The sequence below is a fragment of the Ahaetulla prasina genome, chromosome 2, assembly GCF_028640845.1.
Source record: "Ahaetulla prasina isolate Xishuangbanna chromosome 2, ASM2864084v1, whole genome shotgun sequence".
Lineage (NCBI taxonomy): Eukaryota > Metazoa > Chordata > Lepidosauria > Squamata > Colubridae > Ahaetulla > Ahaetulla prasina.
Genome location: NC_080540.1, coordinates 172,653,738 through 172,678,758, shown reverse-complemented (window position 1 = coordinate 172,678,758; position 25,021 = coordinate 172,653,738). Strand labels below are relative to the sequence as shown.

Below are 25,021 nucleotides of genomic sequence, written 5' to 3'. Positions count from 1 at the left end.
GAGGCCACGCCCACTGACCTGGAGAATCTCCCTCCTTTTATGATGAAAAACTGATGCGGGGAAGCCCCTCCCGCCCGGCCTCAGCCTTGAGGTAAAAAGAGGCGGCCCTTGCAGTATGAGGGCCATGCCCCTTCGAAACTTCACGCAAAGACGAAGGAAATGAAACGAGCCCAGCAGCGCCTTAAGGAACAGAAATATATATCTCATTCCTGAGTTAGAAAGATATTATTTAAAGGAACTGCAAGCAAGATAGGAATTTCGGCAGGAGAAATCTATAGAGATTCTGTCATCCAGGTCATGGTTGTCCCAAAGGTGCTGAAAGTCCAGTTGCCTCCTCAATAAGCACCTTTGGGACAACCGTGGGCTGGATGACTGAGAATCTCTATAGACTTTTAGCCATGCAATTTGGGATAAACACCCTTTGAATGGTGTTAGGAGTAAAAATTACAGACTACAAGAACCATTAGCACTAGTCAAGTGACCCTGAGGACACAGATAAACCTCCAAGTGCTTCACCAACCCTCTGGTCTAAAAGGATGCAAGTGAACAGCTGTCTGTGAGGAATATAAAGCCTTCCATTTCCCACCATCCAGTCAAAGCTGAAGAAGCTTCTTGGATGAGAAGTTAAACATCTTCAAAAAACAACAACAAGAAAGCCAGTCACCTGCTGAAAAAACACATTTGGGACAGCAGGAGAAATGTTTTGCCGGAGTGGAAAAAAATCCTATACTTATAAAAATTACCTTTGCTAGTAAGCAAGCATAAAAGCCTACAATATACTTTGCTTATCAAGCCTTTTGAAGTGTTAAAAGTACTTTTCTTAAATATAATCAATTTAGCCTTACAACAATTGTATAAAATAGGACAAGTATAAATAATAATGGAAAAACCAGTTGCCCAAAATAAGTTATGGTAGGCAGCATTTCAATCAGATATCTCCACTTGTTTTTTCCAAAACATGTATGTCCAGCTCAACCACATAATAAGAGGCAGTATGTTATTTTTTTCTTGCACAATCCAGCAACCATTCATGCTCTTTCATACTGGTGAAACCAACACCCAATATTAAAGATTTAACAAATATTATAAGCATTATGCTCAAATCACGCATGAGTAAAATGAAACTGGTACAAATCTTCAGCAACACTAAAAAAGGGTCAAGCTGTCAACATGAAGTCAGACTGCACAAATCTGTACAAACAAGTATAATAATTGCTGCATGCTTGTTGGTCAGCATTCATCATGGCTATTTGCCTTGATACAATTAGGGGATATCAAGGGATACCAATCATTGAACTTTTATGCCTACTGGAAATTGATATTCAAAAATATCAAATCACATTCATCCCACCTCAATGCATTTACAAATTACTGTTCTATCCTTTCACATATCATAAATACCAATCAAGGAAAACAAAAATGAAAAGATCTGTTCTCAGAACGTTTTCAGCTGCTGTAACTACACCAATCTGAAGAACTCAACAACTGTACAAGTTGTTAATAGTCTCTTATGCGTAACCTGCATCTGTGAATAACTATTTGCCTTCCGCCTTTCATCCCCAACTCATGCCAGTATAAATCCTATGTCAATCGAGCCACTCTGTTGCATCTGATTAAATGAAATAAGGCTTATGAAAGTTTGTACCTTTTGTAAATTGTAAAAGTTGCTAACAAATGACATCTGAAATAATCATAGCTCAGCCCACCACACCTTAGAGATATAATGACAAAAGTAAATGGAAAATACTGTATGTCACATGAAAGTCATAGAGCAGGGGTGTCAAACTGGTGGCCCATGGGCCAGATGTGTCATGCGCAGGCCACGCCTACCCCAGCTCCGTGAATGGGGAAAACATCATGAAACATCACGTGATGGCAACATGACACCGCAAGTTTGACACCCGTGTCATAGAGGAAAGATGGGTTTTTAAGAGCCTGGATACTGTCATCCTTTAGGAAGGCCTTAAACACTCTAGCTCTTGCCTGCCATAGTGGCTTACTGGAAGAGCCAAGGTTTCAAGTTTTTCTCTTCCCCCAGGGCAGGTGCTTTGTTGTTTTATCACCTGTCAATTTATGCTAAAAGCTTACCTATGTGCCTTCTCTCTCAGTTCTCCACACTGACTGTCAGCCCTCTCGGGTAAACCACAAAAGAAATATGACTTAATGAGATAATTCTACTTTATTGTAAGTCTTCATTAACAGGATCTTGAAAGTCTGAAGATCCAAACTTCCCACTGCCACTTTTAACCATTTGATCAATCAGACCAGGTCCTTCCTAAGTTTATTCCTCTAACTATTCCTCTAACTATTAAGCCCTATTTCTCTTGTCTGATTGTTTCCTAAGCAGAATCTCTTTTTCTTAGTCCCCCAAGGTCATTCACACATTCTATTACATGTACCGACTGTCATTCATAGACAAAACAGAAGTGCCTTTCTGTAATCCTTTTCGAACTCATAGCCACCATGCTACATTAGGTACTCCTGCTTCTCCAGCAAACACTTCTATATATGGCTCTCCAGCACACCCCAGCAGCACAGTGCCAAGCTATAGCACCCATGAAACTCCAACAAGTGCCACCAAGCATTTGTTCATGCAGCTGCTTTCTCTCCCAATTCCCTGCACCGACTTGGTACCTTTTGCGCCCAGCTGTTGTTCCCAAAGGTTTCCAAAGACAGGGCAACATTTTGAAAACATAAACAGCCTATTGTAAGGAATGTTCACTGGGGAATTGAGACAACAAAGACAATAAGGCACTTCTTCTTTGACCACAGAGGCTGGGTGCAAAAAGCAAAAGGTCAGCATGGGGAATTGGGAGAAGGCAGTTGGGCTTCATGCGCAGTGCAACTTGGCACTGCACTGCTGCAGCAGGATGGGGGAGTCCTATGCAGGAGGCCAGAAAAGGAGGAATGCCTGGGATAGCAGAGTAACTGCGGGTCTGAAAAGGAGACAACAAAGGAATGGAGGCACTTCTCCTTTGGCCACAGTGGCTGGATGCCAAAGGCAAAAGGTCAGTGCAGTAAACTGGGAGAGAAGACAGATGGGTGAATGCTTGTTAGCGCTTGCTGGGGTAGGTTAGGGTGACTGAGTCTTCCTGAGGCACGGAAAATAGCCTCAGAGACACACAGTTCTGGGGCAACTTACCGTCCTACCGTCCTACAAGGCAACGTGCAGGTGGCCAAAAGGGCATAAATCGGAGAGTGAGATAGACAAATCTGGAAACATACACACACCCCCGTGTTGTAAGTGTGAATTGACTGCCAAGTACTGTATTTTTCAGTGTATAAAACACACTTCCCTCCCCCAAAGTGGGTGGAAATGTGTCTTATAAAGTGAATGTTTCCAAAGCCCCGCCCATCAGCCAGCCCCCACCCTTTGGCTTCTGCCTTCCAGCAATTTGCCTCATTGCAGCAAACAGCCTAGTCAGCTTCAACACAGCTTAATTTAGCATGAGCAGCTGATTGGCGGTTGGATCTGCCTCCTGGAATACGGCCTATCAGCTGTTCCAGGCTGTGGGGATCACCACTGCCCCTCACCGCCGTCACCGCCCATCACCGCCACCTGGAATGGGCTGAAAATGGGGTGCATGGAGGCCAAAAATGGGACATGGGGAGGTGGCAATAGGTGGCAGCGATGATGGGCAGTGATGGTGGAGATTGGGTGGTGGCGATCCCCGCAGCCTGGAACAGCTGATAGACCATATTCCGGGAGGCAGATCCAACCGCCAATCAGGCTGCTGTTTTCTGCAAGGAGGCAAATTTCTGGGAGGCAGAAGCAGATTTTTTTTTCTTGTTTTCCTCCCCAAAAGCTAGGATCGTCTTATAGTCTGAAAAATATGGTATTTTTGATTACATGACCACAAGGGTGTTGTGATGACCGTAACTTTGGGCACAGATCAAAAGTCCTTTTTTCAGCACCACTGTTGCAATTTCAAATGGTTACTGAAAGAATGGTCATAAGTCAAGGACTACCTATATGCTGAATTAATAATAAATCTAATATATAAAAATAATTTAAAACCTCACCAGCAATATAGCAATATGTAGCAGTAAGAAGCAACCTGGGAGGACAGCAAAGGTTCTCTCATGACAGTCTGCTATAACTCTAGGCACAATCAGCAATTATCAGTGACAAAGGTCCTTACTTAATGGGTGAACTGTTCAACTAGGGCTCAAGACATTTTTCAGTCATCTAGTGACCCTGGGCCAGACACAGCTTAGCCCAACTCACCCAAAGGTATTGTGAAAATAAGATGGAGCTTACACGCTATGCATATTGTACTTTGGGATGAATAGATAACAAGAAACATAAAACAAAAATCATCCCTTAAAAAAAATCCTTTGTGTGTCGCTGTTTCACTATAATAGAAGGCAGAGCACTCCTAAAGGGAATACTGAATGAACTCATGAATCACCTACAAAATCCAATGTGCCTCTTTGCCAGGCTTTTAAGCCTGGCAGATTTATATGTAGAAAAGTGTTACACTAGCTGTAGATTATTGTATCTGTGGACACCATTACACACATGTTATCAACATAGAAATGGCTTTTAAGAACAGGGTTAACTGAATAAATCTTGTTTATTTATTTAGCAAATTTATAAGGCTGCCCTAAATGTGACCCTAGGCAGCATAAAATAAAACGAACATATTAAAAACAAACATAAATAAAAAACAAGACTACAGGAGAATGGAAAACATCCTAAATACAATACAACTATTTTGCAGGCTTCTTGTCCGCATGGAATCCCCAAAGATGCTGCAAATATATATATGTTTTAAGGGCTTTCTATGAGGCTGGTAGGGATGGGGCTAACCTTGCCTTGGGAAGGATGGTTTTCCAGAGAACATGAGCCACAGTTGAAAAAGCTTGTCTCCTGGGTCTCGTCAGATGGAGCTCTTTAGGACATATAACATACCGGTACTACTCCTGCCAGGTGGAGTTTACTCCAACGTACTAAGTCGTAAGCCACTCTTTATCATCTGCAATATCTGGATTCATACATCTTAAACTTTGCTTGGTTTGCTTTGCACATGAACCCAACCAGCATCTTTTTCAGTTCTAGTATTTGATATCTCTCTACAAAAGAACTTTAAGTTGCTGCCTTGGGCTCTTAATGGAAGCATAATGTATAAAATTTTTAAATGTAGTCAGAAATAATTTTTAAATGTAGTCAGAAATAACATATAAATATATCTTTCTAGCTGTTTAATCTTTGCTGCATGATATATTAAAGTGCAAAATATAATACTTAAATTTAGAATTTTTGTGGAGCATTGTGGAGCACAGCTCTAGAGATAACTTAGCAGAGATCCTTTCACAAGGTTTGTCACTTCTAAAATTAGTATATGTGTATATTTATAAATACATATATTACATACCCAGAATGTAACATATACCATTTCATTTCTGGTTATGAATATGTATGCAAAAAATGAATGCTTTCCCATGAGGTTTGATATAAAAATTAGTTCCACACATGATGCTAAGCCAAAATATGACCTGCTTGATTTTAGGTTAGCATATTGTCCAAATCTGGTCAATTATTTCTTCTTCCAAAATGAACTTTTTAAAAAACTCAGAGTCCAAGGAATAAAGGATATGTTTCCCTCAGATTTCAAACTGTTTGAAGACTGGGGAAGGAAATGACCCATTTCAGTAACCTGCACAGAAGCCAAATGGACATTCACAAGGCCAATGTTAGCACAATATGATACAGAAACAACCCCCACAAATTTAGAAAGTATCCATCAAGCTACTCAGGAAGAACAAACAGCGGGTAAGCAAGAAAAGCACTGTTTATAATGTGGCAGCTGAAAGGATGACCACCTGCTGATATGCTCATAGCCAAAAAGAAAATTTAATGTTGCAAAGATATGTACAGTAAACCACTGACATGTGGAATGTCAAAGCAACAATTTGATGCTCTCAGAGCAGAAATGTCTAGAATGTAGACAGACATTCTGGAAGTTACCAAATAGAAAATGGACTGGAATGGATCACTTCAGAAGAACATCGGATTTACTGTGGAGAAGAAAACCATTGCAGAAATGAAGTAGCCATCATTTTAAAATAAAAGGGTAAAGAGGTAAGTACTTTGGTTCATCCCCCTACATTCAAACCAATCAGTATCAGTGTGATCTAAGTCTGTCCTCCAACCATAGATGCAAAAGTTGAATATTGGCAACTTGCAACTCCTTGTCAATGTAACACAAAAGAAAACAAAAACAAAAAAAACCTCATATTAATTAGAGGAGATTGGCATGCTAACATTGGAAGTAAAATGGCGCCCGAAATGGACAATCATTTGTCTGAAATGGTATAAGGTTTCCTGCCTGAGCAGGGGGTTGGATTAGAAGACCTCCAAGGTCCTTCCAACTAGTCTAATCTAGTCTAGTCTAGTCCAGTCCAATCCAATACAATCCAATACAATGCAGTCCAGAATTCTCTAGGCCTTATATTTATCAAATCTAATCAGCTAAATCTCTTCTGTACCTCCAATGTATATTCAGGTGGCATGTCACTTCCTGTTGCTGATTATTGTATTCTTTTTCTCTGGGTTAATTTGTAATTTTGCAAGGAATTTGTGAGCTGAAGATAAATATACGTCTTCGCTATAGATAGTGATTTGATTTTGAGGTTGTTCATCTGGTGATAATACAGAACAATTTTTGAGTTTACTGAAAGAAATATTTGTTATAAATATTAAACCCCCTTGTCAGAATGGTAGCTTGTCTCCTATTTAATTTTGTGCATAGAGCCCAAATTCATTAATCTCTTCTTAAACACTTTCAATGTTGGAGCATTCACAAGTTCTGGAGGCAAGTTGTTCCACAGATTTATGACATCATTAAGGATGAGGCAAAGAAAAATATTCCAAAATGAGAAACCATAAAAAGATGAAATGAGTATCCATTAACAAATTAAAAATAACTAAAGAAAGGCAAAAATGAAAAACTACACAGAAAAATAAGTATGCTGAGTTCCAGCAAAAAGGAGACAGTTATATCTAAAGAAACTACACAATTATATGGGAAGAATAATAGATGATTAAAAATAGAAATCAACAGAACCACTTATGTAAAGACGAGCACTCTAAAAGACAAGACAGAGAAAAATGATATAAAGATGATATGGCTACATGAAAGAACTACAACAAAATAATTCCCAAATTGATATCTACAAAGGCCTACTTGCTAGAAAGTAAAGTTAGAACGTAGACTCATAAGGCTGGAAGGCACCTTGGAGGTAATCTTAAATGAGCCCTAGAAAATTTTGCTAATGACAAAGCTGTAGAATTGGATGAAGTACCAGAAAAACTACAATTTTATGAGATGACACAGTTAAGCACTACTTGTAGTCTGCAACAGATATGGAAAACAGAGCAGTCGCCAAAGGACTGGGAAGTATCAATTTATATTCCAAAAGCAAAAATAACAGCAAAGAACAGTACGAGAGTTCATTTAGTGACTGTTCAAAATTACCATGGCACTGAAAAAAGTGACCATTTTTCATTCTTACGACCATTGCAGCATCCCCATGATCATGTGATCAAAATTCAGACTCTTGGCAACTGACTCATATTTATGACGGTTGCTACAAACAAAAAAAGATTGTTTGCTATTCAAGAATAACATATTTTATTGGATAAAACCCATATTGATTTGAATATGGATTTGGAGTTTTAAAAAATTCTGAATTACCAAAGTGATATGAAAATGATACTATGGATCTGAAACTGGATTTTAAAAGGATATGAAAAACAGTGCCAAAAAAGATTTACACATGACACCAGCTGTTGTCTTAATAATTTAAATAAATTAATAATTTAAAGGAACATACAAATAAAAAAATCAGAAGAGTGACTTGGAAAGCCTTCCTATCTTGGATTTACAAAAGGAATGTCTGCAATCATGGAAACTCTTTCTAGGAAGAGATAAAAAGGAATTACTCAAGCTGTTCCTGAAAGGAGACAAGACGTTTGTTGATCAGGACTGAATGATACGTTTTATCAGTTTGATTACTGAGAAGGGATGAGATATGGGAATACATTGAAGTGCTAGAGGTATTAAATTTATCCGAACTGTTTATACTTGTGTGGAGGGTGGGGGAAGTAATCTATTACGTATCTTCTTTTTCTTTCCTTTTTTTCTCTTTTCATTCTTCTTTCTTTTTTCTTTACGTTTCATATTTTCTATAATTTGTATCAGTTTTTATCTTTGTACTTGTAATTTTTAATGAAATGTCTGTAAAAAAAAATGAAAATACCTTGGACTGCAAGAAGAATCAGTAAATACAGGTAGTCCTCAACTTATGATCAGAATTTCCACTGCCGAGCAATTCAGTTGTTAGGCAAAACATCATGTGATCACAGTTCCAATAGTTCTAGTTACAGCCGTTAGGCCAGGACAGTGTCTTCATTAGGTAAGGACTTCACACTTCTCCTCTATTGTTCTTGCCTTTGCTTCAACTCCAACTCACCTATCTACTCCCCATCTCTGCCCTTTGGCTATCCCACACCCCACTGCCTGCCCCTGACACCACCGCTGCCTGCAGCTGACCTGTGCCATCTCCTTCCCCCTGCTGCTGGTCCAGGATTCAGGCCTTGTACTATATGTAATAGAACAGCGGAGCCTTGTCTGCCAAAGGGAGCTTGCCAGGCCTGGTTGGGCAGGAGGCAGTGGGATGGCAAGCTGTGGTGCTCTCCATTGTTGGGTGAGGCAGAAGAGCAGATGGCAGTTCCCAGACGAAGGTGGAGGCTCTGCAGGAGGCACTATTTGGGGGTGGAGTCAGAACTAAAGGAAGCAGAAAGATGCAGGCTTCCCAGAGGTGCAGTGCACACTCTGCAATGTATGTTGGAAGCACTCCTGGAAAACTGGGCTGCGGATTTCAGAAAGGAATGGAAGCAAGCCCAGCATCTGCAGAGGCTACCCACAGGCCCTCTGTTCACTCTAGGCCCAGCCTTCCTCCAGCAAACACTCACAAACAGCCAGCAGCTTCCAACACATTGAAGCCTGCAGATGGTTCTCCAAGGGCACCTGCAGTGCGCGCTCTGCAACTCTCATAAAGGAAATTTGAACAACATTGGCTTCCTTCCTATATAAATAGTACGGTAGTGTCTGCACACTTGGCTTTCTGAGCAGAGACTATCTTGTCCACATATAAAGCTATTTAGGAATGAAACAAGAATTCACTGGATTAGACAAAAAAATTCTCCATTCCTAATATTCTATTTCCATGCTATCTAGTCAAGTGCATTAGAGAGCTCACATTCACAAAGCATAAACAAGTCAATTCTCCTCTATAATTTGCCCTGACTAGTTATTTAAGCTATTTGATCACTCAACACGGAAATTCCACTCACCATCACACTAAATAATTATATAAAATTGTTCCCTCACAGTCCTACCTATTTCAGTTGTGCCAGAGTAAAACACTAATTGTTCTCTTCTGCTCCATAATCAGCATTGTGTCGTGCCTGCCTCGTTTTAATCTGGGCAAACATTTTCAGGAGTTGGTATGGTGATAAATATATCATCTATTTCTGTGTAAAGAATGTGAATTATAAAGCATGAAAAATATTGTTTTTATTTCTTACATTTACAGACCACCTTCAATTCAGAAGCACCATACATAGTCTTTTCCCATTTTTTCCCCTGCTGCAACAATTCTGTGAGGTAGTCTGAACTATCTGCAGTCATCAATAGAAAATGGAATAAGCCAAGAGTTGGTGGATGCCCTATTGTCAGTCAGTCAGTCAGCTCCACGACCAAATGGGAAGTTGAACCCAGACCTCACCAATCACAGCCCTTCACAGCCCAACCAGCTATGAAATAAAAGTTTATCACCTTTTGTATAAATGCTGATGTGTGCATATAATACATAAAATATGTCTATTCTGGACTACTGTCATTTCTGTGTTTTGGGTATCTATTTAACAATGTGACTATTTAAATAGGAATAAAATGATTCCACTGTTAGGAAAACAAAAGTCCGTTGGCATTTTAAGCCGGGAGGCCAACTAGCTCCTTTTCATTGGCCCTGAAAAGTCCCTATTTTGAAATGGGGAATATATGAACTTTATGATATAAAAACATCACAGCTATTTAGGGACCACACTTTCTGGCTACTATGGGTGAAGTCTAAGTTTCCAGTTATTTCTATCGGTCTTTATGTTTGTTGTTAATGGAGCATTGTATTTCTTCTCCCAGATATGGGGCGCCTGTTCTTCGATATTCTTCATATAAATTTTCTGTGGTGCGGCTCCAACAAGGAATGCACTCACAAGGTATATTACGTTTTGTATATTACGATTATGACTCCCATGAATTGGGAGTATTTTTTATTGAAGGGAGAATCCACAGGACAGGGAATGCTACAACTAAGGCAAAGCTCTTTAAGTGGGGAATGGCTGAGAGCTTGCAATGTGCCTGTGGTGCAGCAGAACAAACCATAACACATATAGTTCAAGAATGCCACCTCAGGAAATTTCAAGGCCCTTGGGATGATCTCACACAGTCACATCAGATACTTAGATTCCTTAGATATCGAATTATAACATCTATCCCATTGCAATTCTATGGCTCTATATTATGGTGATTTTATTATGGTTTTATCTTAATTTAATATTTTATCTCCTATATTGTATTGTTCATTCTCATTCTCTCTTCCTCCCGTATATATCAACTAACTAAATATATATTTAATTTAAAGAAAGCTGATGCTTTCTTTAAACTAAATTTGTATATCAGTGATTGCTTGACCTCTGTAGATGCCATATGCTAAATGGATAATGAACTATAAAATCAAGGGGGAAAACCCACAAATCCTATTGCAAAACCTAGCTCAGCTAGCCCCATCCATTTTGTAATCCCAAACTTTTTATTTAAAAAAAGGTGTATGGAGACACCAAAAGACTGAGCATCCTGCCTTAAAGACTTTGGTTATAGCACAGTTTTTCAGCAATTTTAATCCTTCTTCAAGAACTAGCTCCAATGATGATGATTTGGAGAAAAGGTTTAGCCACAGACCTGCCCTTTGCCAGGAGTAGACTTACGTTTATTTTTATCTGACTTTTATTATTCTATTAATCACTCAAGACAGTGAACATACTTAATACTCCTTCTTCCTCCTATTTTCCCTACAAAAATAATGCTGAAAGTGTGTTACTGGCCCGAAGTCACCCAAGCAGTTTTCATGCCTAAATTGGGACTAGAACTCAGTCTCCTAGTTTCAAGCTTAGTGCCTTAATCATTAGGCTAAATTCTTTCCCTGCTCCTATTTAACATTTACATCAGGGGTAGTCAATCTTTTTATACCTACCGCCCACTTTTGTATCTCTGTTAGTAATAAAATTTTCTAACCGCCCATCGGTTTGGGGGGAGATGCGCGAGCTATTCTGGGATGAAGCTCTTTTGTTTGCGGTTGCACTATAGCGCCATTTAGTTTCACTTACGTAACGTGAACTAAACTTATGTGCGGGTGATACAAATAGTATATTTTCAGAAATTTAAATTGTCACAGGAAATTTTATGAAAACCTAATGAAAATGTTTTTAAATAATGCTATGAATTTTTTTAAAAAAGCCAATTAAATGAAAAAAAAGGAAAATGGTTCAGTATCGGACAAAACCCCTACCGCCCACCATGAAATCTGAACGCCCACTAGTGGGCGGTAGGGACCAGGTTGACTACCACTGATTTACATGAACCATTTGCATTGGGTCAAGTATCATCACTATGATGTTAATACACAGTGCCTGCAAACTGTACAGGTCTAGATGGGGAAGAACCAGATTTGGCTCAAGCCTGATAGAATGAGTGGCTGTGGGGTTTACGTCCCACCATATCTAGTGATTTACAGTGATTTACTGTATAAGCTTCATTGAATCCCAATGGTTAGTTGTTACCTTTGACTCTCAACATGACATGAGGCCAGGTAATTTATGGGTCCAGATATCCTTGATAGTTTCTATCTGCCCCATCTTAATCTGGTAGAATGGGTATCCAGGTCTTCATAGTGAAACTGTATTACCTGGTGGAGCCTTAGAAACATGCCTTCTTATCTTCTCTGTCAAGATACCTGCCTTATGGAAAATTCTCCCTCCAGAAATACAAATTATTATTATTATTATTATTATTATTTATTATATTTGTATACCGCCCTTCTCCCGAAGGACTCAGGGCGGTTCACAGACAAAAAACAACAACAACAGAAAACATATAATAGATTAAAAACAGCTAAAGAATAGATAGTTGAATTCAATTGATGCTCTGACTTTTGAATACAAATTTAAAACCTCATTTAAACCCCTTTTTTAAAAATCCCAATTTAAAAAACTACATTCAGGCTAGTCCTGCTCTTCGAAATGACCTCAACTCTATTGGCCTTGAGGAAAATGATAAGCACTTAGTTTATTCCCCTAGGTAGCAGGGCCAGGATGTTGACAGAGCCAGAATTAAGGAGTTACACTAACTTATCAGTCTATATAGCAACTATACACATCTTTTTTTATGATGTGCAGTAACAGATCTCTGACTAAGGAGCAACTATCTTTCCTGAATTAGCATAACAAAATGAGCCAGTGATGGCGAACCTTTTTGGCACCAAGTGCCCAAACCGGAATGCATGTGTATGTGCGTGCGTGCACGTGCCGGAGCACCGGAAACCCAAAGACCAGATGGCTGGCGCATGCACGCCTGTTCTTTGGCTGTTTTTTGGCCCATTTTTGGGCTGTTTTTGGCCCAAAACATGGCCCAGAAATGGCTGGAAAACTTCCTGTTTTGGGGCCGTTTTCCTGTGCTCCAGCAACCGCAAACACCAGCTGGTCAGAAACCAGAAGATCAGCTGGCGACGACGCATGTGTCCATAGAGAGGGCTCTGTGTGTCACCTCTGGCATGCGTCCCATAGGTTCGGCATCACGGCAATGAGCCATAAAATTCACTGCAAACAATGGCTCAAATAACATCTAGTTTTTATAAAAAAAACATTTCAAGAAATGAACAAGCAGTGAAGAGCTCCAATATTTATGCTTATCACTCAGGTTTTGTTTTGCTAGACAGCATGTTTCCTCTTTAAATGTCTACGTTGGCTACTGAAGAACCCATTGATATTCCCATGGGGACCTCAGTCAACATGGCCATTGACAGCCACTAACCTCTATCCTAAAAGGATATATATATATTTATATGTCTTTATAAGTACAAAGTATAATGTAAATCTTCTTCCACCTCTTGAGGTTACATGTCAGAGACTACCCTCCAAAAATTGATGGAGCTTGGTCAAAAACTAAATTTGATTTAAACTGACTTTTATTTAAAATAACTCTTGAGTAACCAGGAGCAGAAAAGATTATTTCTACCCACTATTTAATAATTTTCTTTATGGATCCCAGTAAAAATACAACTTTGGTAACAACTTATGGAGAAGCATTCTGGATCACTTCTGACTTAAAGCACAAACTGTATTCCAAAGTATTTTAATAGCTTATTAATAGGTGGCCATTATTAACTAAACTATCCTGTACCATGTTAACCAGGTCAAATGGATCAGTTATAAGAAATAGGCAAAATGCATAAAAAAGACTGAATGAATTCTACATTTTGGGGTACTTATTCAAACCATGTTATGACTTCACAGAAAGACAATAACACAGTCTTGTTTTCCTGAACAATACAGATTTACTCCATAGTTCTGTTAAGTTTAGTCTTGAAGTATTAAAGAATCACTATATTCTGACAAAAATCGAAGACTTTATTAATCAACTATAAAGTTTAGTTGATAAAATCAAGATTTATTTTTTGAAACTCAAATGAGACCTCAGATGCTTTTCTTTGTTAATAGGACTTTTGCAAACTCTACTGAGATTGTATCTGCAAAGTTTTTTTGACTATTGTTAACAGTATCATTTATACTGTTGCATACACAATAACACATTCAGCCAAACACATGTATCTTGAGTTCAGAAGATATGCTTAGCTATAAGCCAACCAAATTCATTGTTTATAAACCATGCCAGCCTATTACAAATATGAGTCAAGGACAGCATGCCAGGCATAGTGACAAGCAGTGTCGTATTCACTGTGCAGCCTTGTGTTTAAGCCTATTGTACTAATGTGACTTCACACCATTCCCTAGCAAGAAACTCAGAGGCTCTTAATATCAGATTTCCCTCCTACCTCTGTCTTTAAAAAGAGTCATATACAAGTCAGAAACCAGCAGGCAGTCAAACACTTTTCTCCCACAGGTGGGAATGGACAGCAATGTCTAAAATAAAAACTGTGACTGTGAAAGCCATTTTTGATCATCTAACACCCCAATTCCTAATCCCAGGAAATTTGTAGAAGGTCAATGCTTCAGCAGAGTCTAAGGTATGTCTGAAAATGGAGGAGCTAAATCAAGATACTTGCCTTCATTATTTTTCATGAATTGATTCAATAAATCAGCATACACCAAGTACTGAGCACAGATATCTATATAAATTCCTTTGTAAATATGCAGGGAAGAGGGTATTTATAGTACTTTTTTTTTACAACTGTTTAGCATCAACAAATTTGATTCAATGGCTACCACAGTGAAAGAAGTATGTGAGAAAGAATTGCAAGCTAAGTTTTGATCCTGAATATAAATTTTTGTTCGGAGCCATGTATTCGAAGTATCGATGCTTAATCTTAGTAGGCATATGGCTGTCTAAAATTATTTTTCCTCCATATAAAGAACTCCAACTGGCAACCTAGGTAGTTTCATCAAAAGAGAGAAAAATATCAGATAAGTTTTATATTGATCCAACTCTCCTAGGATACACATCAGAAAGACACTCTTACTCTGAGTTAAACAAGACTGCCAGTCTTCAGGTTTATGGGACCTATTTTGTTTTCTTATTAAAACTCTGGAGATGCACCAACTGGAGTCTGGATCAAGGGTAACTGAATAGAATTTAAGAGTCCTGCACTCAAAAATCCGTTCCAAGTGTGTCCAAACTTTCACTATTTCATCAGCATAATTTAAAGTGAGGCATTACAATTAAAAATTAGGTGCTTGCCAATCTATTGCAAATCACCTAAATTACCTAAGAGTAGATCCTTTTGGTTTAAACTTGCAAAAAAAAATTACTGTAGTTATCATTACTTATTGATAAAGAAAATTTCTGCTGCAAACCTCCAGACAAGTACTAGATGGCAGTAACCCTAATTTTTTTCAGTCATCTACTGGTTGTCCAAATTTCTGCAACCCAGTTAAGTCTGCCTCATTTAAATTCACATTCCCTTCCTGACAAGCCTTGCAACAGAACTGATTACTAACCCTTTGTCTCCTCCAAATACACAAAGAAAGAGCGCCTGAGATCCAAGATGCTGTTAGAGGCTTCATAGCAGCATCAAGGCAGGTTCTTTTTTTTTTTCCTCTCCATGAAGCACAACCCAGAAAAAGGCTTGGAAGTGAAAATATCTAGCACAGTTTAAGCAATCCTTTTTAAGCTATTATTCTCTTCACAGGTCAATGTGCCAGGAATGTAATGCTGAATAAAGAAAGGGATCCTACTGATCACTAGAGAGAGCTAGGGCAGGTTGTTTTGCTGAGACCCTTTTTTTTTCCCCACATCCAAACTTAGGTTGTCTCTGGGGAGTTTTGTCCCCCTCCCCCCCCCTTTTTTTTTTTTGCTTAAATGGTAAGGTGCCCTGACCACTGATGCGGCTCATATAAGGAATATGAAACGTTGTGGATTGTCCCGAGCTGGATAGAGAGGAGTGACTACACCTTCTTCTCGTTTATCTTAGGCACGTACTGTATATATTCATAGGTCTTATTTATTATCTATCTACCAACAGACAGAACCCAAAACTCAGCATCAAGGCAGCACGAGCTGGGGGGGAAATGCTTTGGGTAAATCCATCTATATTGCTCGATCCCTTTCCACCGTAAGAGAGAGAAAAAAAATACGGCCAGTTGGGAAATACTGGGGGTGGGGAAGTGAACTACACACACATACACCCTGCAAAGTGCATGACAGGCTGTGAACTTTTCTTCCCCGGCCATACCTTTTCCAGAGACCTTGATGCCTCCCCATCAGCAAAATGACCTTGTACTTCAACGCGCCGCCTCCGCCCCCCACGTTCCTTCTCCACTCTCACCCTTTCCGCCCATCATTTTATCATCATCGCTGCTCAACCGATGCCCCCCGCGCAGCGGAGGAGAAGGCTGGGCCCCTTGCTTTTGGCTTCTCGCCCGTTCCCTGCCCTCTTCTTCATGCCTCCCCCGCCCCCGGTTCGGATCTTACCCCCCCACTGTGGACCGCCTGAGTTGCAACTCCGGCTTCTGCTCCCGCCGCTACAGATGCCTGCAGGCCCCTCGTTGCCGCCTGCTATGAAGAAGGAGTCGGCCTAGCCCATTATGGGGTAGAGGGGTGAAAAGTGGCTCAGTCCTCCCTGAGCGTTGCCATCCGCTATCTTGCCAGCCATGTAAGGAATTCCTGTCCGGTGTTCTGACGAAATGCTATTTTTTTTTTCCTGTGGAGATCCTTTTTGCGGGAAAGAATTGTTGGGTTGAAAGAAGAGGAATCAAAGCAGCGATTCTTCCCCTCCCACCGCGTTCGGAATGGTGGAGCTCAGCGAGCGCAAGGCTGCTTGGATAATGTAGTTTGTAATCGCCTGGATGGGTAAGCGAGCACGTGGCTGCTGCGGTCGCGTGAATTGGGGATGGTGGTGGTAGATCAGACGAATGGTCGTCGTTCAAAAAGGACTGAAGCGGAGACGGATCGTTAGCGGGATGAAGCGAGCGGGAGAACCGAATGAGATCAAATACAGAAGTAGACATCTACCTGAGAAATGTTAAAATGAAGGAGCATTGGACAGAGGAGGAAAAGAGAAGAGGATTGATGGGAGAATTTGGCAGGTTCATTTGAATCAGATAATGATGGAAACATATCCTCCTTTGAGGGCCTTAGGAAAATAGAGGATGCTTCTGAACCCCTATAGAATGCTTTCTTTATCCTTTGAATAATCATAACCACTTGGGAATCATCACTTTAGTGTTGAAGGAGTGGCATAATTTGGTCCATATGTTTTCTTCAGGTAAATTCACATTTCAGACTGAGGCATATGATGGGGCAGGGAAAATATCGCTTAATCGGAACCAAAAATGACTAGAAACGTGTATGCAATGCCAAGGTTCTGCTTTTTAATGTAGGTTTATTTCAAAGCACACATAATAGCTTGATCTCTGCCATTTGGGAACCAGGAAATGCTTCCAAACGAAGTATCCAAACTATCCTGACACATCTTTTGCTTTGATTTGGAGATCTATGAAAGATGGGTAACTGTCAGATATATTGTCCTGGGCAAGAATGTTGCTGGTTCTGGTGAGAACTAAGCTTGATTGATAGGTAACAGTATTTCATGTTCCATTTGAATTCAGAAGGATTCCGTTTTTTAAAAAGTCTAGAATATGTATTGTATATTTTGCAAAATTCCACTTCTCAATTGAGAGGGAAACCCAGTTTTCCTCCTGGTGGGTTGAACAAAAATGTTGGAATCTGTAGTTCAAAATGTCTGGAGGGCAGTAGGTTGCAAATATATATTTTTTTATTTAATGTGATCTTCATTTGTTTTAGAATGGAACAGTCAAAAACATCTGATTATTCTGATGTTTCTCCATGCTTCAGTTTCAATATATATATATTTTACTGGGAATTGAAAGATAGCTTTAACATAGGATAACTGATAAATCATAGTTGGAAAGAGGTCTAAGCACTGTGATGTATTTAAGGTGCAATAACCCAACACTTTTAACTTGGTCACTAAATTAATCTAGTTTAACCCATTTTCTAGACCAGGGGTCTCCAACCTTGGCAACTTTAAGCCTGGCGGACTTCAACTCCCAGAATGCCCCAGCCAGCTTTGCTTTGCTGGCCTGGGCCTTCTGGGAGTTGAAGTCCGCCAGGCTTAAAGTTGCCAAGGTTGGAGACCCCTGGCCTAGGCTATATACATTGGACTGAACTAGCCAAACAGACTAATCAAGTCTAACACTCAGATCTAGCAATGTGCACAACTGTAACTGCTAGGTCTTTATAAGTAGCCTGAATGAATGGGTTCTGTAGCCTGAATAAGTATGTTCTGACAACACAACCTTTTATTTTTCAAAGCAGGAAAATTAAAAATAGATTCTTACTCCTCTCCCCAAATCTGCTTGGTTTTTTTTTGAGGTACCTGGATGATAAATTCATCCCCAAGAAGCACATTAAAAAAAAGACAATAATCAGAGAAAGACCCTGTTTATTTTCTTTCCCAGAGCTGCCCCAGGGGAGGGAAAGACAGCACCAGGAGAGGGCAGCTAGGATTTTCTGTATTAAAATAACATCTTCATAAAACATGCAGCTGGCCTGGACATGCATCCCACTTACTCCATTCCCTCCTTCCACAGTCCAGCTGAGGTTGAGATTCGACTTAACAGAGTAACAATTCATCATTACTGCCTTTCCCAGCTGTTCCTGCTGTTGCTAACAATTACATGTGAGACCAGCACTGCAGAATGGGGGGGAAAGCTGGAAAATTGACCTCTTGACTTGTGGAATGGACTGTCTGTCTCCTGGCATTGGCATTACCCTCTTTTCCATTCTCTTTGGATACATTTTTGCCAGCAGTGTAGGCATTCTTAGTTCCTAAGAGTATCTACAAGTAGGAGGTGAAGTTTTTTTCCCTTTTTGGCTTCCCACCCTGAGGGAAGCAACTGTGAATCAAACTGTGCTGTCTTCTAAGCCCCTATGAAACCACAGAGGCAGGGATGCAAATATTGTGGGACCTTGGTCTTTGGACCTGAGAGATACTGTCACTCAGCAAGGCATAAGGGTTCATTGCATGGGGGACAAGTAAAGCTGGAGGACAAGGGCCATGGCTTGTACTGGCTACTGGGAAAGGCTTCAAAAGCAGGCCTATGCTCCCATAAAGGTATGAGGTGTATACTGCGTTTGATGACAGCTGAAAATCATCTAGCTAATGGTGCCTCTGATCCTCAGCCTTTATTTCCTATATATATACAATATGTAACCTGATATGGTTGATTGGTCCTGATGTCCAGTCGCCTGTTCATCAAACCAAGTAGCTCCTGACAAATAGGCAGGAATAGGGAAATGGATAATACCACTGTGAAGCTCCCCCCATGCTGCTATCCCACAGACCCCTCCCCTTTGAAGAGCAGCGGGTGTTGATCCAGCAGAGAAAACATCAGGAAGGAAGAGCAATTATTCTCTCTGCTCAGCAGCTACTTCTGTCTTGCTCTCTTGCTCCTCTAGTGAACATGGAGTCTCCAAATGTTCAGCCAGTCTGGGAGCTTCAATGGTGACCTCGTGAGCCACGCTCATAGAGGTACGAGGAGTAACAGGGAGGCGGCCACTGACATCTGTGGCCCGGAGACGTTGCATGAATGTAGTGACTCGGATGGCTTTCTGCAATAAGAAAAGCAATATCGAGAAATGGCATGAAATGAGCATCTGAACTGCTACCCTTTTTGGTTCTTCATCCAAGTACCAATGAAGAACCGGTACAGATTTAAGGCATCTGCAGCTTGCAACTGCTGTAATTAAAGAAGTAAAATGTTGGGAAGCAGGAACATGGCTTCCTTTTCTTCTCTTTTTGTAGCCTTATAGCAGTAGCAATATATTTGCATCAATGGTTTCCTTAAAACCCTGGATTCTAAAGATTTATAGGAGAGAAGAATGGGGAAAAAATGATTATACTTACATGTTCTATAAGCCTTGCATGATTTGAGGCCAGCTGTTTGAAAGATCAAAATTCTTCCTCAAGAGCCCATCTGGAGAAATCTGTCCTTCTGCCCCATCACCACTGAAGACACTTTCTCCCTATCTATTTCTTAAAATACCTTATTTTCTGACTATTTGCCACATTTTCCTTTGTTATAGAATAGATCATATAGTTAGAAGGTCATCAAATCCAACCTGCAAACTACAGTATTCCCTTCACTATCTCTGTTAGATTACTATCCAGCCTCTGTTTAAAAACCTCCAGTAAAGGGGAAGAAACCCCTCCATAGGGTTTCACTGATTGACAGCTGTTACTGTGTAGAAGGACTTCCTCATATCTAATTTGTATCTACTCCCTTGAAGTTTCAAGTCCTTCTCTCGATTTTCTCCAATTTATCAGTGTTTTTTTGTAAACCAATGTTCAGTATATAGAATTGATCTATTCCAATGACTCACCCTCCATTTGGCCTTGGCAAAATTTTTCTCAATCTGTGCACAGACCCCTTCTTTGAGGTTTTTTTCGGAAGCAATGTTTCCAGATATCCTGAGAACAAAGAAAGAGTGCAGAATTACGGCTTAGCGCACACACACATGTGAGGGGTGACGGGTTATCTAAATCAAACACGGAAAATTTAAGCAGATTTTCAAAATCTAGGTACAATTCAAGATGTCTATATCTAATTTTAAAAATTATCTCTTTATTTTAGGTAACTCATCTATCCTAAAGGAGCTCACATTTAGAAGAGGTGTTTCTAAATATATGGAATATATTTTATGTAGAGCAATCTTACCTTATGTGCACCTCCTTAGAGAACTGAACATTTGTTCTCTATTCCTGTATCGACTCTTTTATCAGAGGTTTTATTTATCCATATAGATGAACCCCTAAATCATTTTATTTAATGTCATTAGGAAAGAGCAAACTATAAATTATTTATAGCAGAATAGCAGAAATAATTGACCACTAAAACATAAATTAAGATTTTTTTAATAGATGTGTACACTGAGAATTTAGGGATATGATTTGCTTAACAAATTGGTTTAGCATCAAAATTGTACGGATTTTCTATTTATCGAGTTAATTCAGGAATGGCTTTGGACCTCCTTATTTATGTGAAAATATGTGCCTATCACAACAGCAGTTATATACCAGACTCTACGGTAACAGTTTGTAATGCTTTTTATTAAAGATACAGTAAAAATTTGCTAGAGTTGCTCACTTCCCATATGATAAATAGGGCCAGCCTTAGGAACTGGCTGCTTTTCTTTGCATGCCTATCAACTACAGGGACAGCAGGCCAATATGGGCATAGATGTAAGCTTCAACAAATTAGGAACAAAAATAGAAAATATAGTTTTATTTCATATGTTCCTCCTCCAAGTTATTCAGGGCAGTGCTTGTGCTCTCCACTCATTTCTTTTTATCATTGCAATCATTCTGCAAAACAGAATAATGCAGATATAATGACTAGCCTCAAATTATTCAATGACTCCATGGCAAACCACATATTTGAATTTAGTCTTTCCATTGCAATACTATTTTGGGAGATAGAAACTTGCAGATTCTAAGTATTGGGGGGGATGGATGGGAGAAGAACAGAGGGAATGAGTTGGGAAGTAAAATGGCCATATCTTTAAAAGTATTTATTCTTGTCCTGTTAGTATTGATACCATTACGTGGGAGACATAACTAGGTAGGTGATGCTGTAGTATAACATGTAAGCCATTTTAAGTCAGGCATATGTACATCTGGGCACATCTGGGCACAGATTTGCTCCTGTCTGAAAGTGTTCCACTCACCAGATATGTCCCAAGGCTTCTTGGGCTGTGATTCGTTGGTCCTGATCTACCTCCATTAGCCTCGACACCAACTTTTTAGCTGCAAGAAAATAGAAAAGAAAAGACACGGAATTAGGCAAAGTTTAGGGAGAGTCCGGTGAACACTCTTAGGACTAGAGTTTGGATCCACATTGTAGGAAATGAAGAGGAAACAGTAAGAAAGTAGAACAGATTAATGCATGGAGAATTGCAGTTTTGAATATTCTGTTTTCAGACAGGAAACTAGAATAGCAAAGACTAGGCAGAGTCGCAGTCTCCCTCATTGTGCTTTTGCTTTCTTAAAATCGGCAAGCATTTTCCTTTTCATATCGTCATCTCCAATTTGCAGAGAAAGATTGTCTTCAAGGGTGTCCCACTTCCTCCTGGCCTGGTGTGGTATATAAGAGCAATTCCATGTCTATGGGGGAGAAGCTAACGGGACTGGGTGGTGCTTACCAGTGACAGAGATATCATCCCAATATGGAGAGTCAAAATCATACTCCCCAGCCAGAATTTTGCGGAAGATTCGGCGGTTGTGACTGTCGCTATTTTCGTCATCTGTATCATCATAGAAGGGGGGGTTCCCAGACAATCTGTGTTGGTAAGGGAGGGAAGAAGTCACGAAAACTACAAAGTGGTTTTCTTATGTAGTGTTTATGCTTATATACTGTAGTCAAATATGCTGGTCAACTTCTTGTGATTTTTCAACTTATATTAACTTGTCTAACATGACTCTTAGGCTTCATACCAGAGTTTGGCAGTAAATCGAAGATCTCCAGTCCCTTAATGTTAATTCAGGTCTAAGCTGGGTTTGGCAGAAGACACAGTTTGGCTTGTTTAAAATCTTATTGCAGACAAGAATGAAGCCTGAAACACAACTGTTGGTATCCTCTTATAAATCAGAGATTTCTGTGTGGCTACGTTCTGGAATTTAAATGCTGAACTTTTCCCCTAATCCTTCTAAAATGAATATCCGGAGGGGGAGAGGGTATGAACGAAATCCTTCTCCCAATCCCTCCAGATACATGGGAGGGGGTTGCTTGATTGCTGAAGTGGCTGAAAAATGTTTACATAACAGCCCCCTCTAGCCTGGGACCTGCTGGCTCTCATCTCACTCCTTGGAATGATGTGCTTCAAATTGTGCTTGATTAGGAGGGTTATTTTGTCCACCTAGCATAGCATATCTAGGCCACAGAAATCCTGGTAACCATTAGATGGCAGCAAAGAATTCATGTTTTCCATATCACTTCTATTTAGCAGCCGTTTGCCTAGATCTGATAGTGTAGCAAAGCAACTGGAAAGAGATGGACCTGTCCTTTCTCTGTACATTTTGTCATGCAAGCGCATGCGTGTGTTCTCTCTCTCTCTCTTTCTCTCTCTGACTCCCGCTCCCACTCCTTCCCTCTCTATCCCTCCCTCCCCCCCCATACACACACACACTAATGGAACTCACAGAATAAACATGATAACTCCAACAGCCCAGCAGTCAACAGGACGTCCATAGCGTTGCCGAGCAACCACTTCAGGAGCTGGGAGGGCAGACAAATGGATCAAAGACAACTATAGAAAATGTGAGCAAGATATATCCCGCGCAGCAAGAGGTAGATGCATGGTTTGCTATTTTCACATTTCCCAGGAGAATTTTGTCGATGCACAAAAAAGCAGAAATTTAAGTGCTGAGCTTTTCTTTCTTATGGAGAGAAACAACTCCACTTGTTGAATTTTTGCCTGTGCAGTTCTTTTTTCAGGACAGTTTGCAACTGTGTGGAGCTTCTAGTTTTCAGCCCAGTTATTGCAATGTAGCAGAGAGAAAGTATCCCATGTCTGAGACATCTCTTCTCTGTCCAAAGGCAAGTACATACCTAAATATTCAGGTGTCCCACATGGTTCCGTGATGGCACCATTCTCAAAGCGTGAGAGATAAAAATCCCGCAGAACCACTTTTGAGCGGTTATTCTGGTTGTAGTACATAAGATTCTCCAGCTAAAAAAAAGAGTTCCAAGTTAGCAATCTTTCTTGCACTCTCCTTCACAACAGGGAGCACCCCCCCCCATTCATTAAAATCTCCGCCTATGTCTTCCGATGCTAAAAGCAGAGCTATCCCACATAAAACCACTAGAGGGGGATAGTTGCTCTTCAAAATTTAGTTTTAGCGTTCCGCGCTGTTCCTTTACCTTTAGATTGCGGTGAACAATGTGCAGATTATGTAAATAAGCTAATGCCTCCAGCACTTGCCGCACAACATTGCTGGCATCCTTTTCTGTGTAGTAGCCCTGGTCTAGGATCCAATCAAAAACATCGCCGCCAGTAGCCCTGTAGGGAATACCACAGCCGGTTTGACAAGTGGAATTGAGTAGGCCTCAGATGGCCACTCAGCATCACACAAAAAGATACAGGAAAGGCTCATCCTTTGCTACCATCTACTGGTCATCAGGACTCCTGCAGTAAAGCTATGATATGCTTCAGTAATAGGCAAAGGCACAGTGCTTACCATGCCAGGATAGACCCTGACATATGCGAAGTCTCTGTTCAGAATGCTAAACAAAAGCGATCTGAAGGTGGGGTGAATCACACCCCGCCTTCAGATTGCTTAGTTCATCCACTAAGCCAAGGCTTGCTTAACTATCATCTACTATAAAAAAATATTTGGTTGCATTTACATAAACCATAAAGCGTGTTTACAAACCACAATTCATTGGTTCAGTTTATCCATCGTACTAAAGTATAGTTTGATTTTAGTTTAGTGGCAACCTTCTCCATCCCAAAGATGACTTTTTTTGACATGTGAATGGCTGCAGTCCAGAAATTTGTGGGGGCAGCCAGGGCAAAGAAGCGGGCAGCTGCAATTTTAAAACTCCCTTTCATGTCATTAAAATGTCACTCAAGTTCAATTATTTATATGATTTTCCCCTTCTTGTGTAGAATTATTCTTTCCTGTTGCATTAAAAACTATGATTTGGTGATAATAGATAATTTAGTGAAAACTTGGTGATAACTTAGACTTACATACTGCTTTATAGTGCTTTACAGCCCTCTCTAAGTGGTTTACAGAGTCAGCCTACTGCCCCCAATAATCTGGGTTCTCATTTTACCCACCTTGGCAGGATGGAAGGCTGAGTCAACCTCAAAGCCTGGTGAGATTTGAACTGCCAAATTGCAGGCAGCCGGCAGTCAAATCTCTGGTTTCTTTGGGCCAATAACATATTTTCTGATTAAACCATCTAATAGGATTATTGCGATGAAAAAAAAAATGAGGGTATATGAAAGCTGCATATGTTATTTTGATTTCCTTGGAAAGATATAAATACAATAAAGCTGGCATTTCAGCCTGGGGGAGAGAATGTATTTTCAATACATTAATATTAATGTTCTGTATTCTTTTTGCATATCTTGTTATCATCTATCTTTCCACTTATCTATCTATCTTTCCACTTATGACTGACTGACTGTAACTT

At 40.0% G+C, this 25,021-nt stretch overlaps 2 protein-coding genes across 4 annotated transcripts in view; both read right to left on the bottom strand.

The window, feature by feature from the left end:
* Window positions 1-16,421, bottom strand: part of UBA1 (ubiquitin like modifier activating enzyme 1) — a 39,997-nt gene extending 23,576 nt beyond the window's left edge. Inside the window, exon 1 of the mRNA XM_058166931.1 lies at window positions 16,272-16,421. The gene's annotated coding sequence lies outside the window, so the exon portion shown is untranslated. The remainder of the gene's footprint in view (window positions 1-16,271) is intronic.
* A 1,589-nt stretch (window positions 16,422-18,010) lies between these two features.
* Window positions 18,011-25,021, bottom strand: part of LOC131193298 (caM kinase-like vesicle-associated protein) — a 34,482-nt gene continuing 27,471 nt past the window's right edge. For all 3 annotated transcript variants that reach the window (XM_058173324.1, XM_058173325.1, XM_058173323.1), the window contains exons 5-11: window positions 23,741-23,879; window positions 23,429-23,549; window positions 23,020-23,095; window positions 22,023-22,159; window positions 21,549-21,627; window positions 20,205-20,292; window positions 18,011-19,433 (exon numbers count right to left, since the gene is read on the bottom strand). In XM_058173324.1, the coding sequence (XP_058029307.1) occupies window positions 19,230-19,433; window positions 20,205-20,292; window positions 21,549-21,627; window positions 22,023-22,159; window positions 23,020-23,095; window positions 23,429-23,549; window positions 23,741-23,879 (844 nt within the window). In that variant the 3' untranslated portion in view covers window positions 18,011-19,229. The remainder of the gene's footprint in view (window positions 19,434-20,204; window positions 20,293-21,548; window positions 21,628-22,022; window positions 22,160-23,019; window positions 23,096-23,428; window positions 23,550-23,740; window positions 23,880-25,021) is intronic.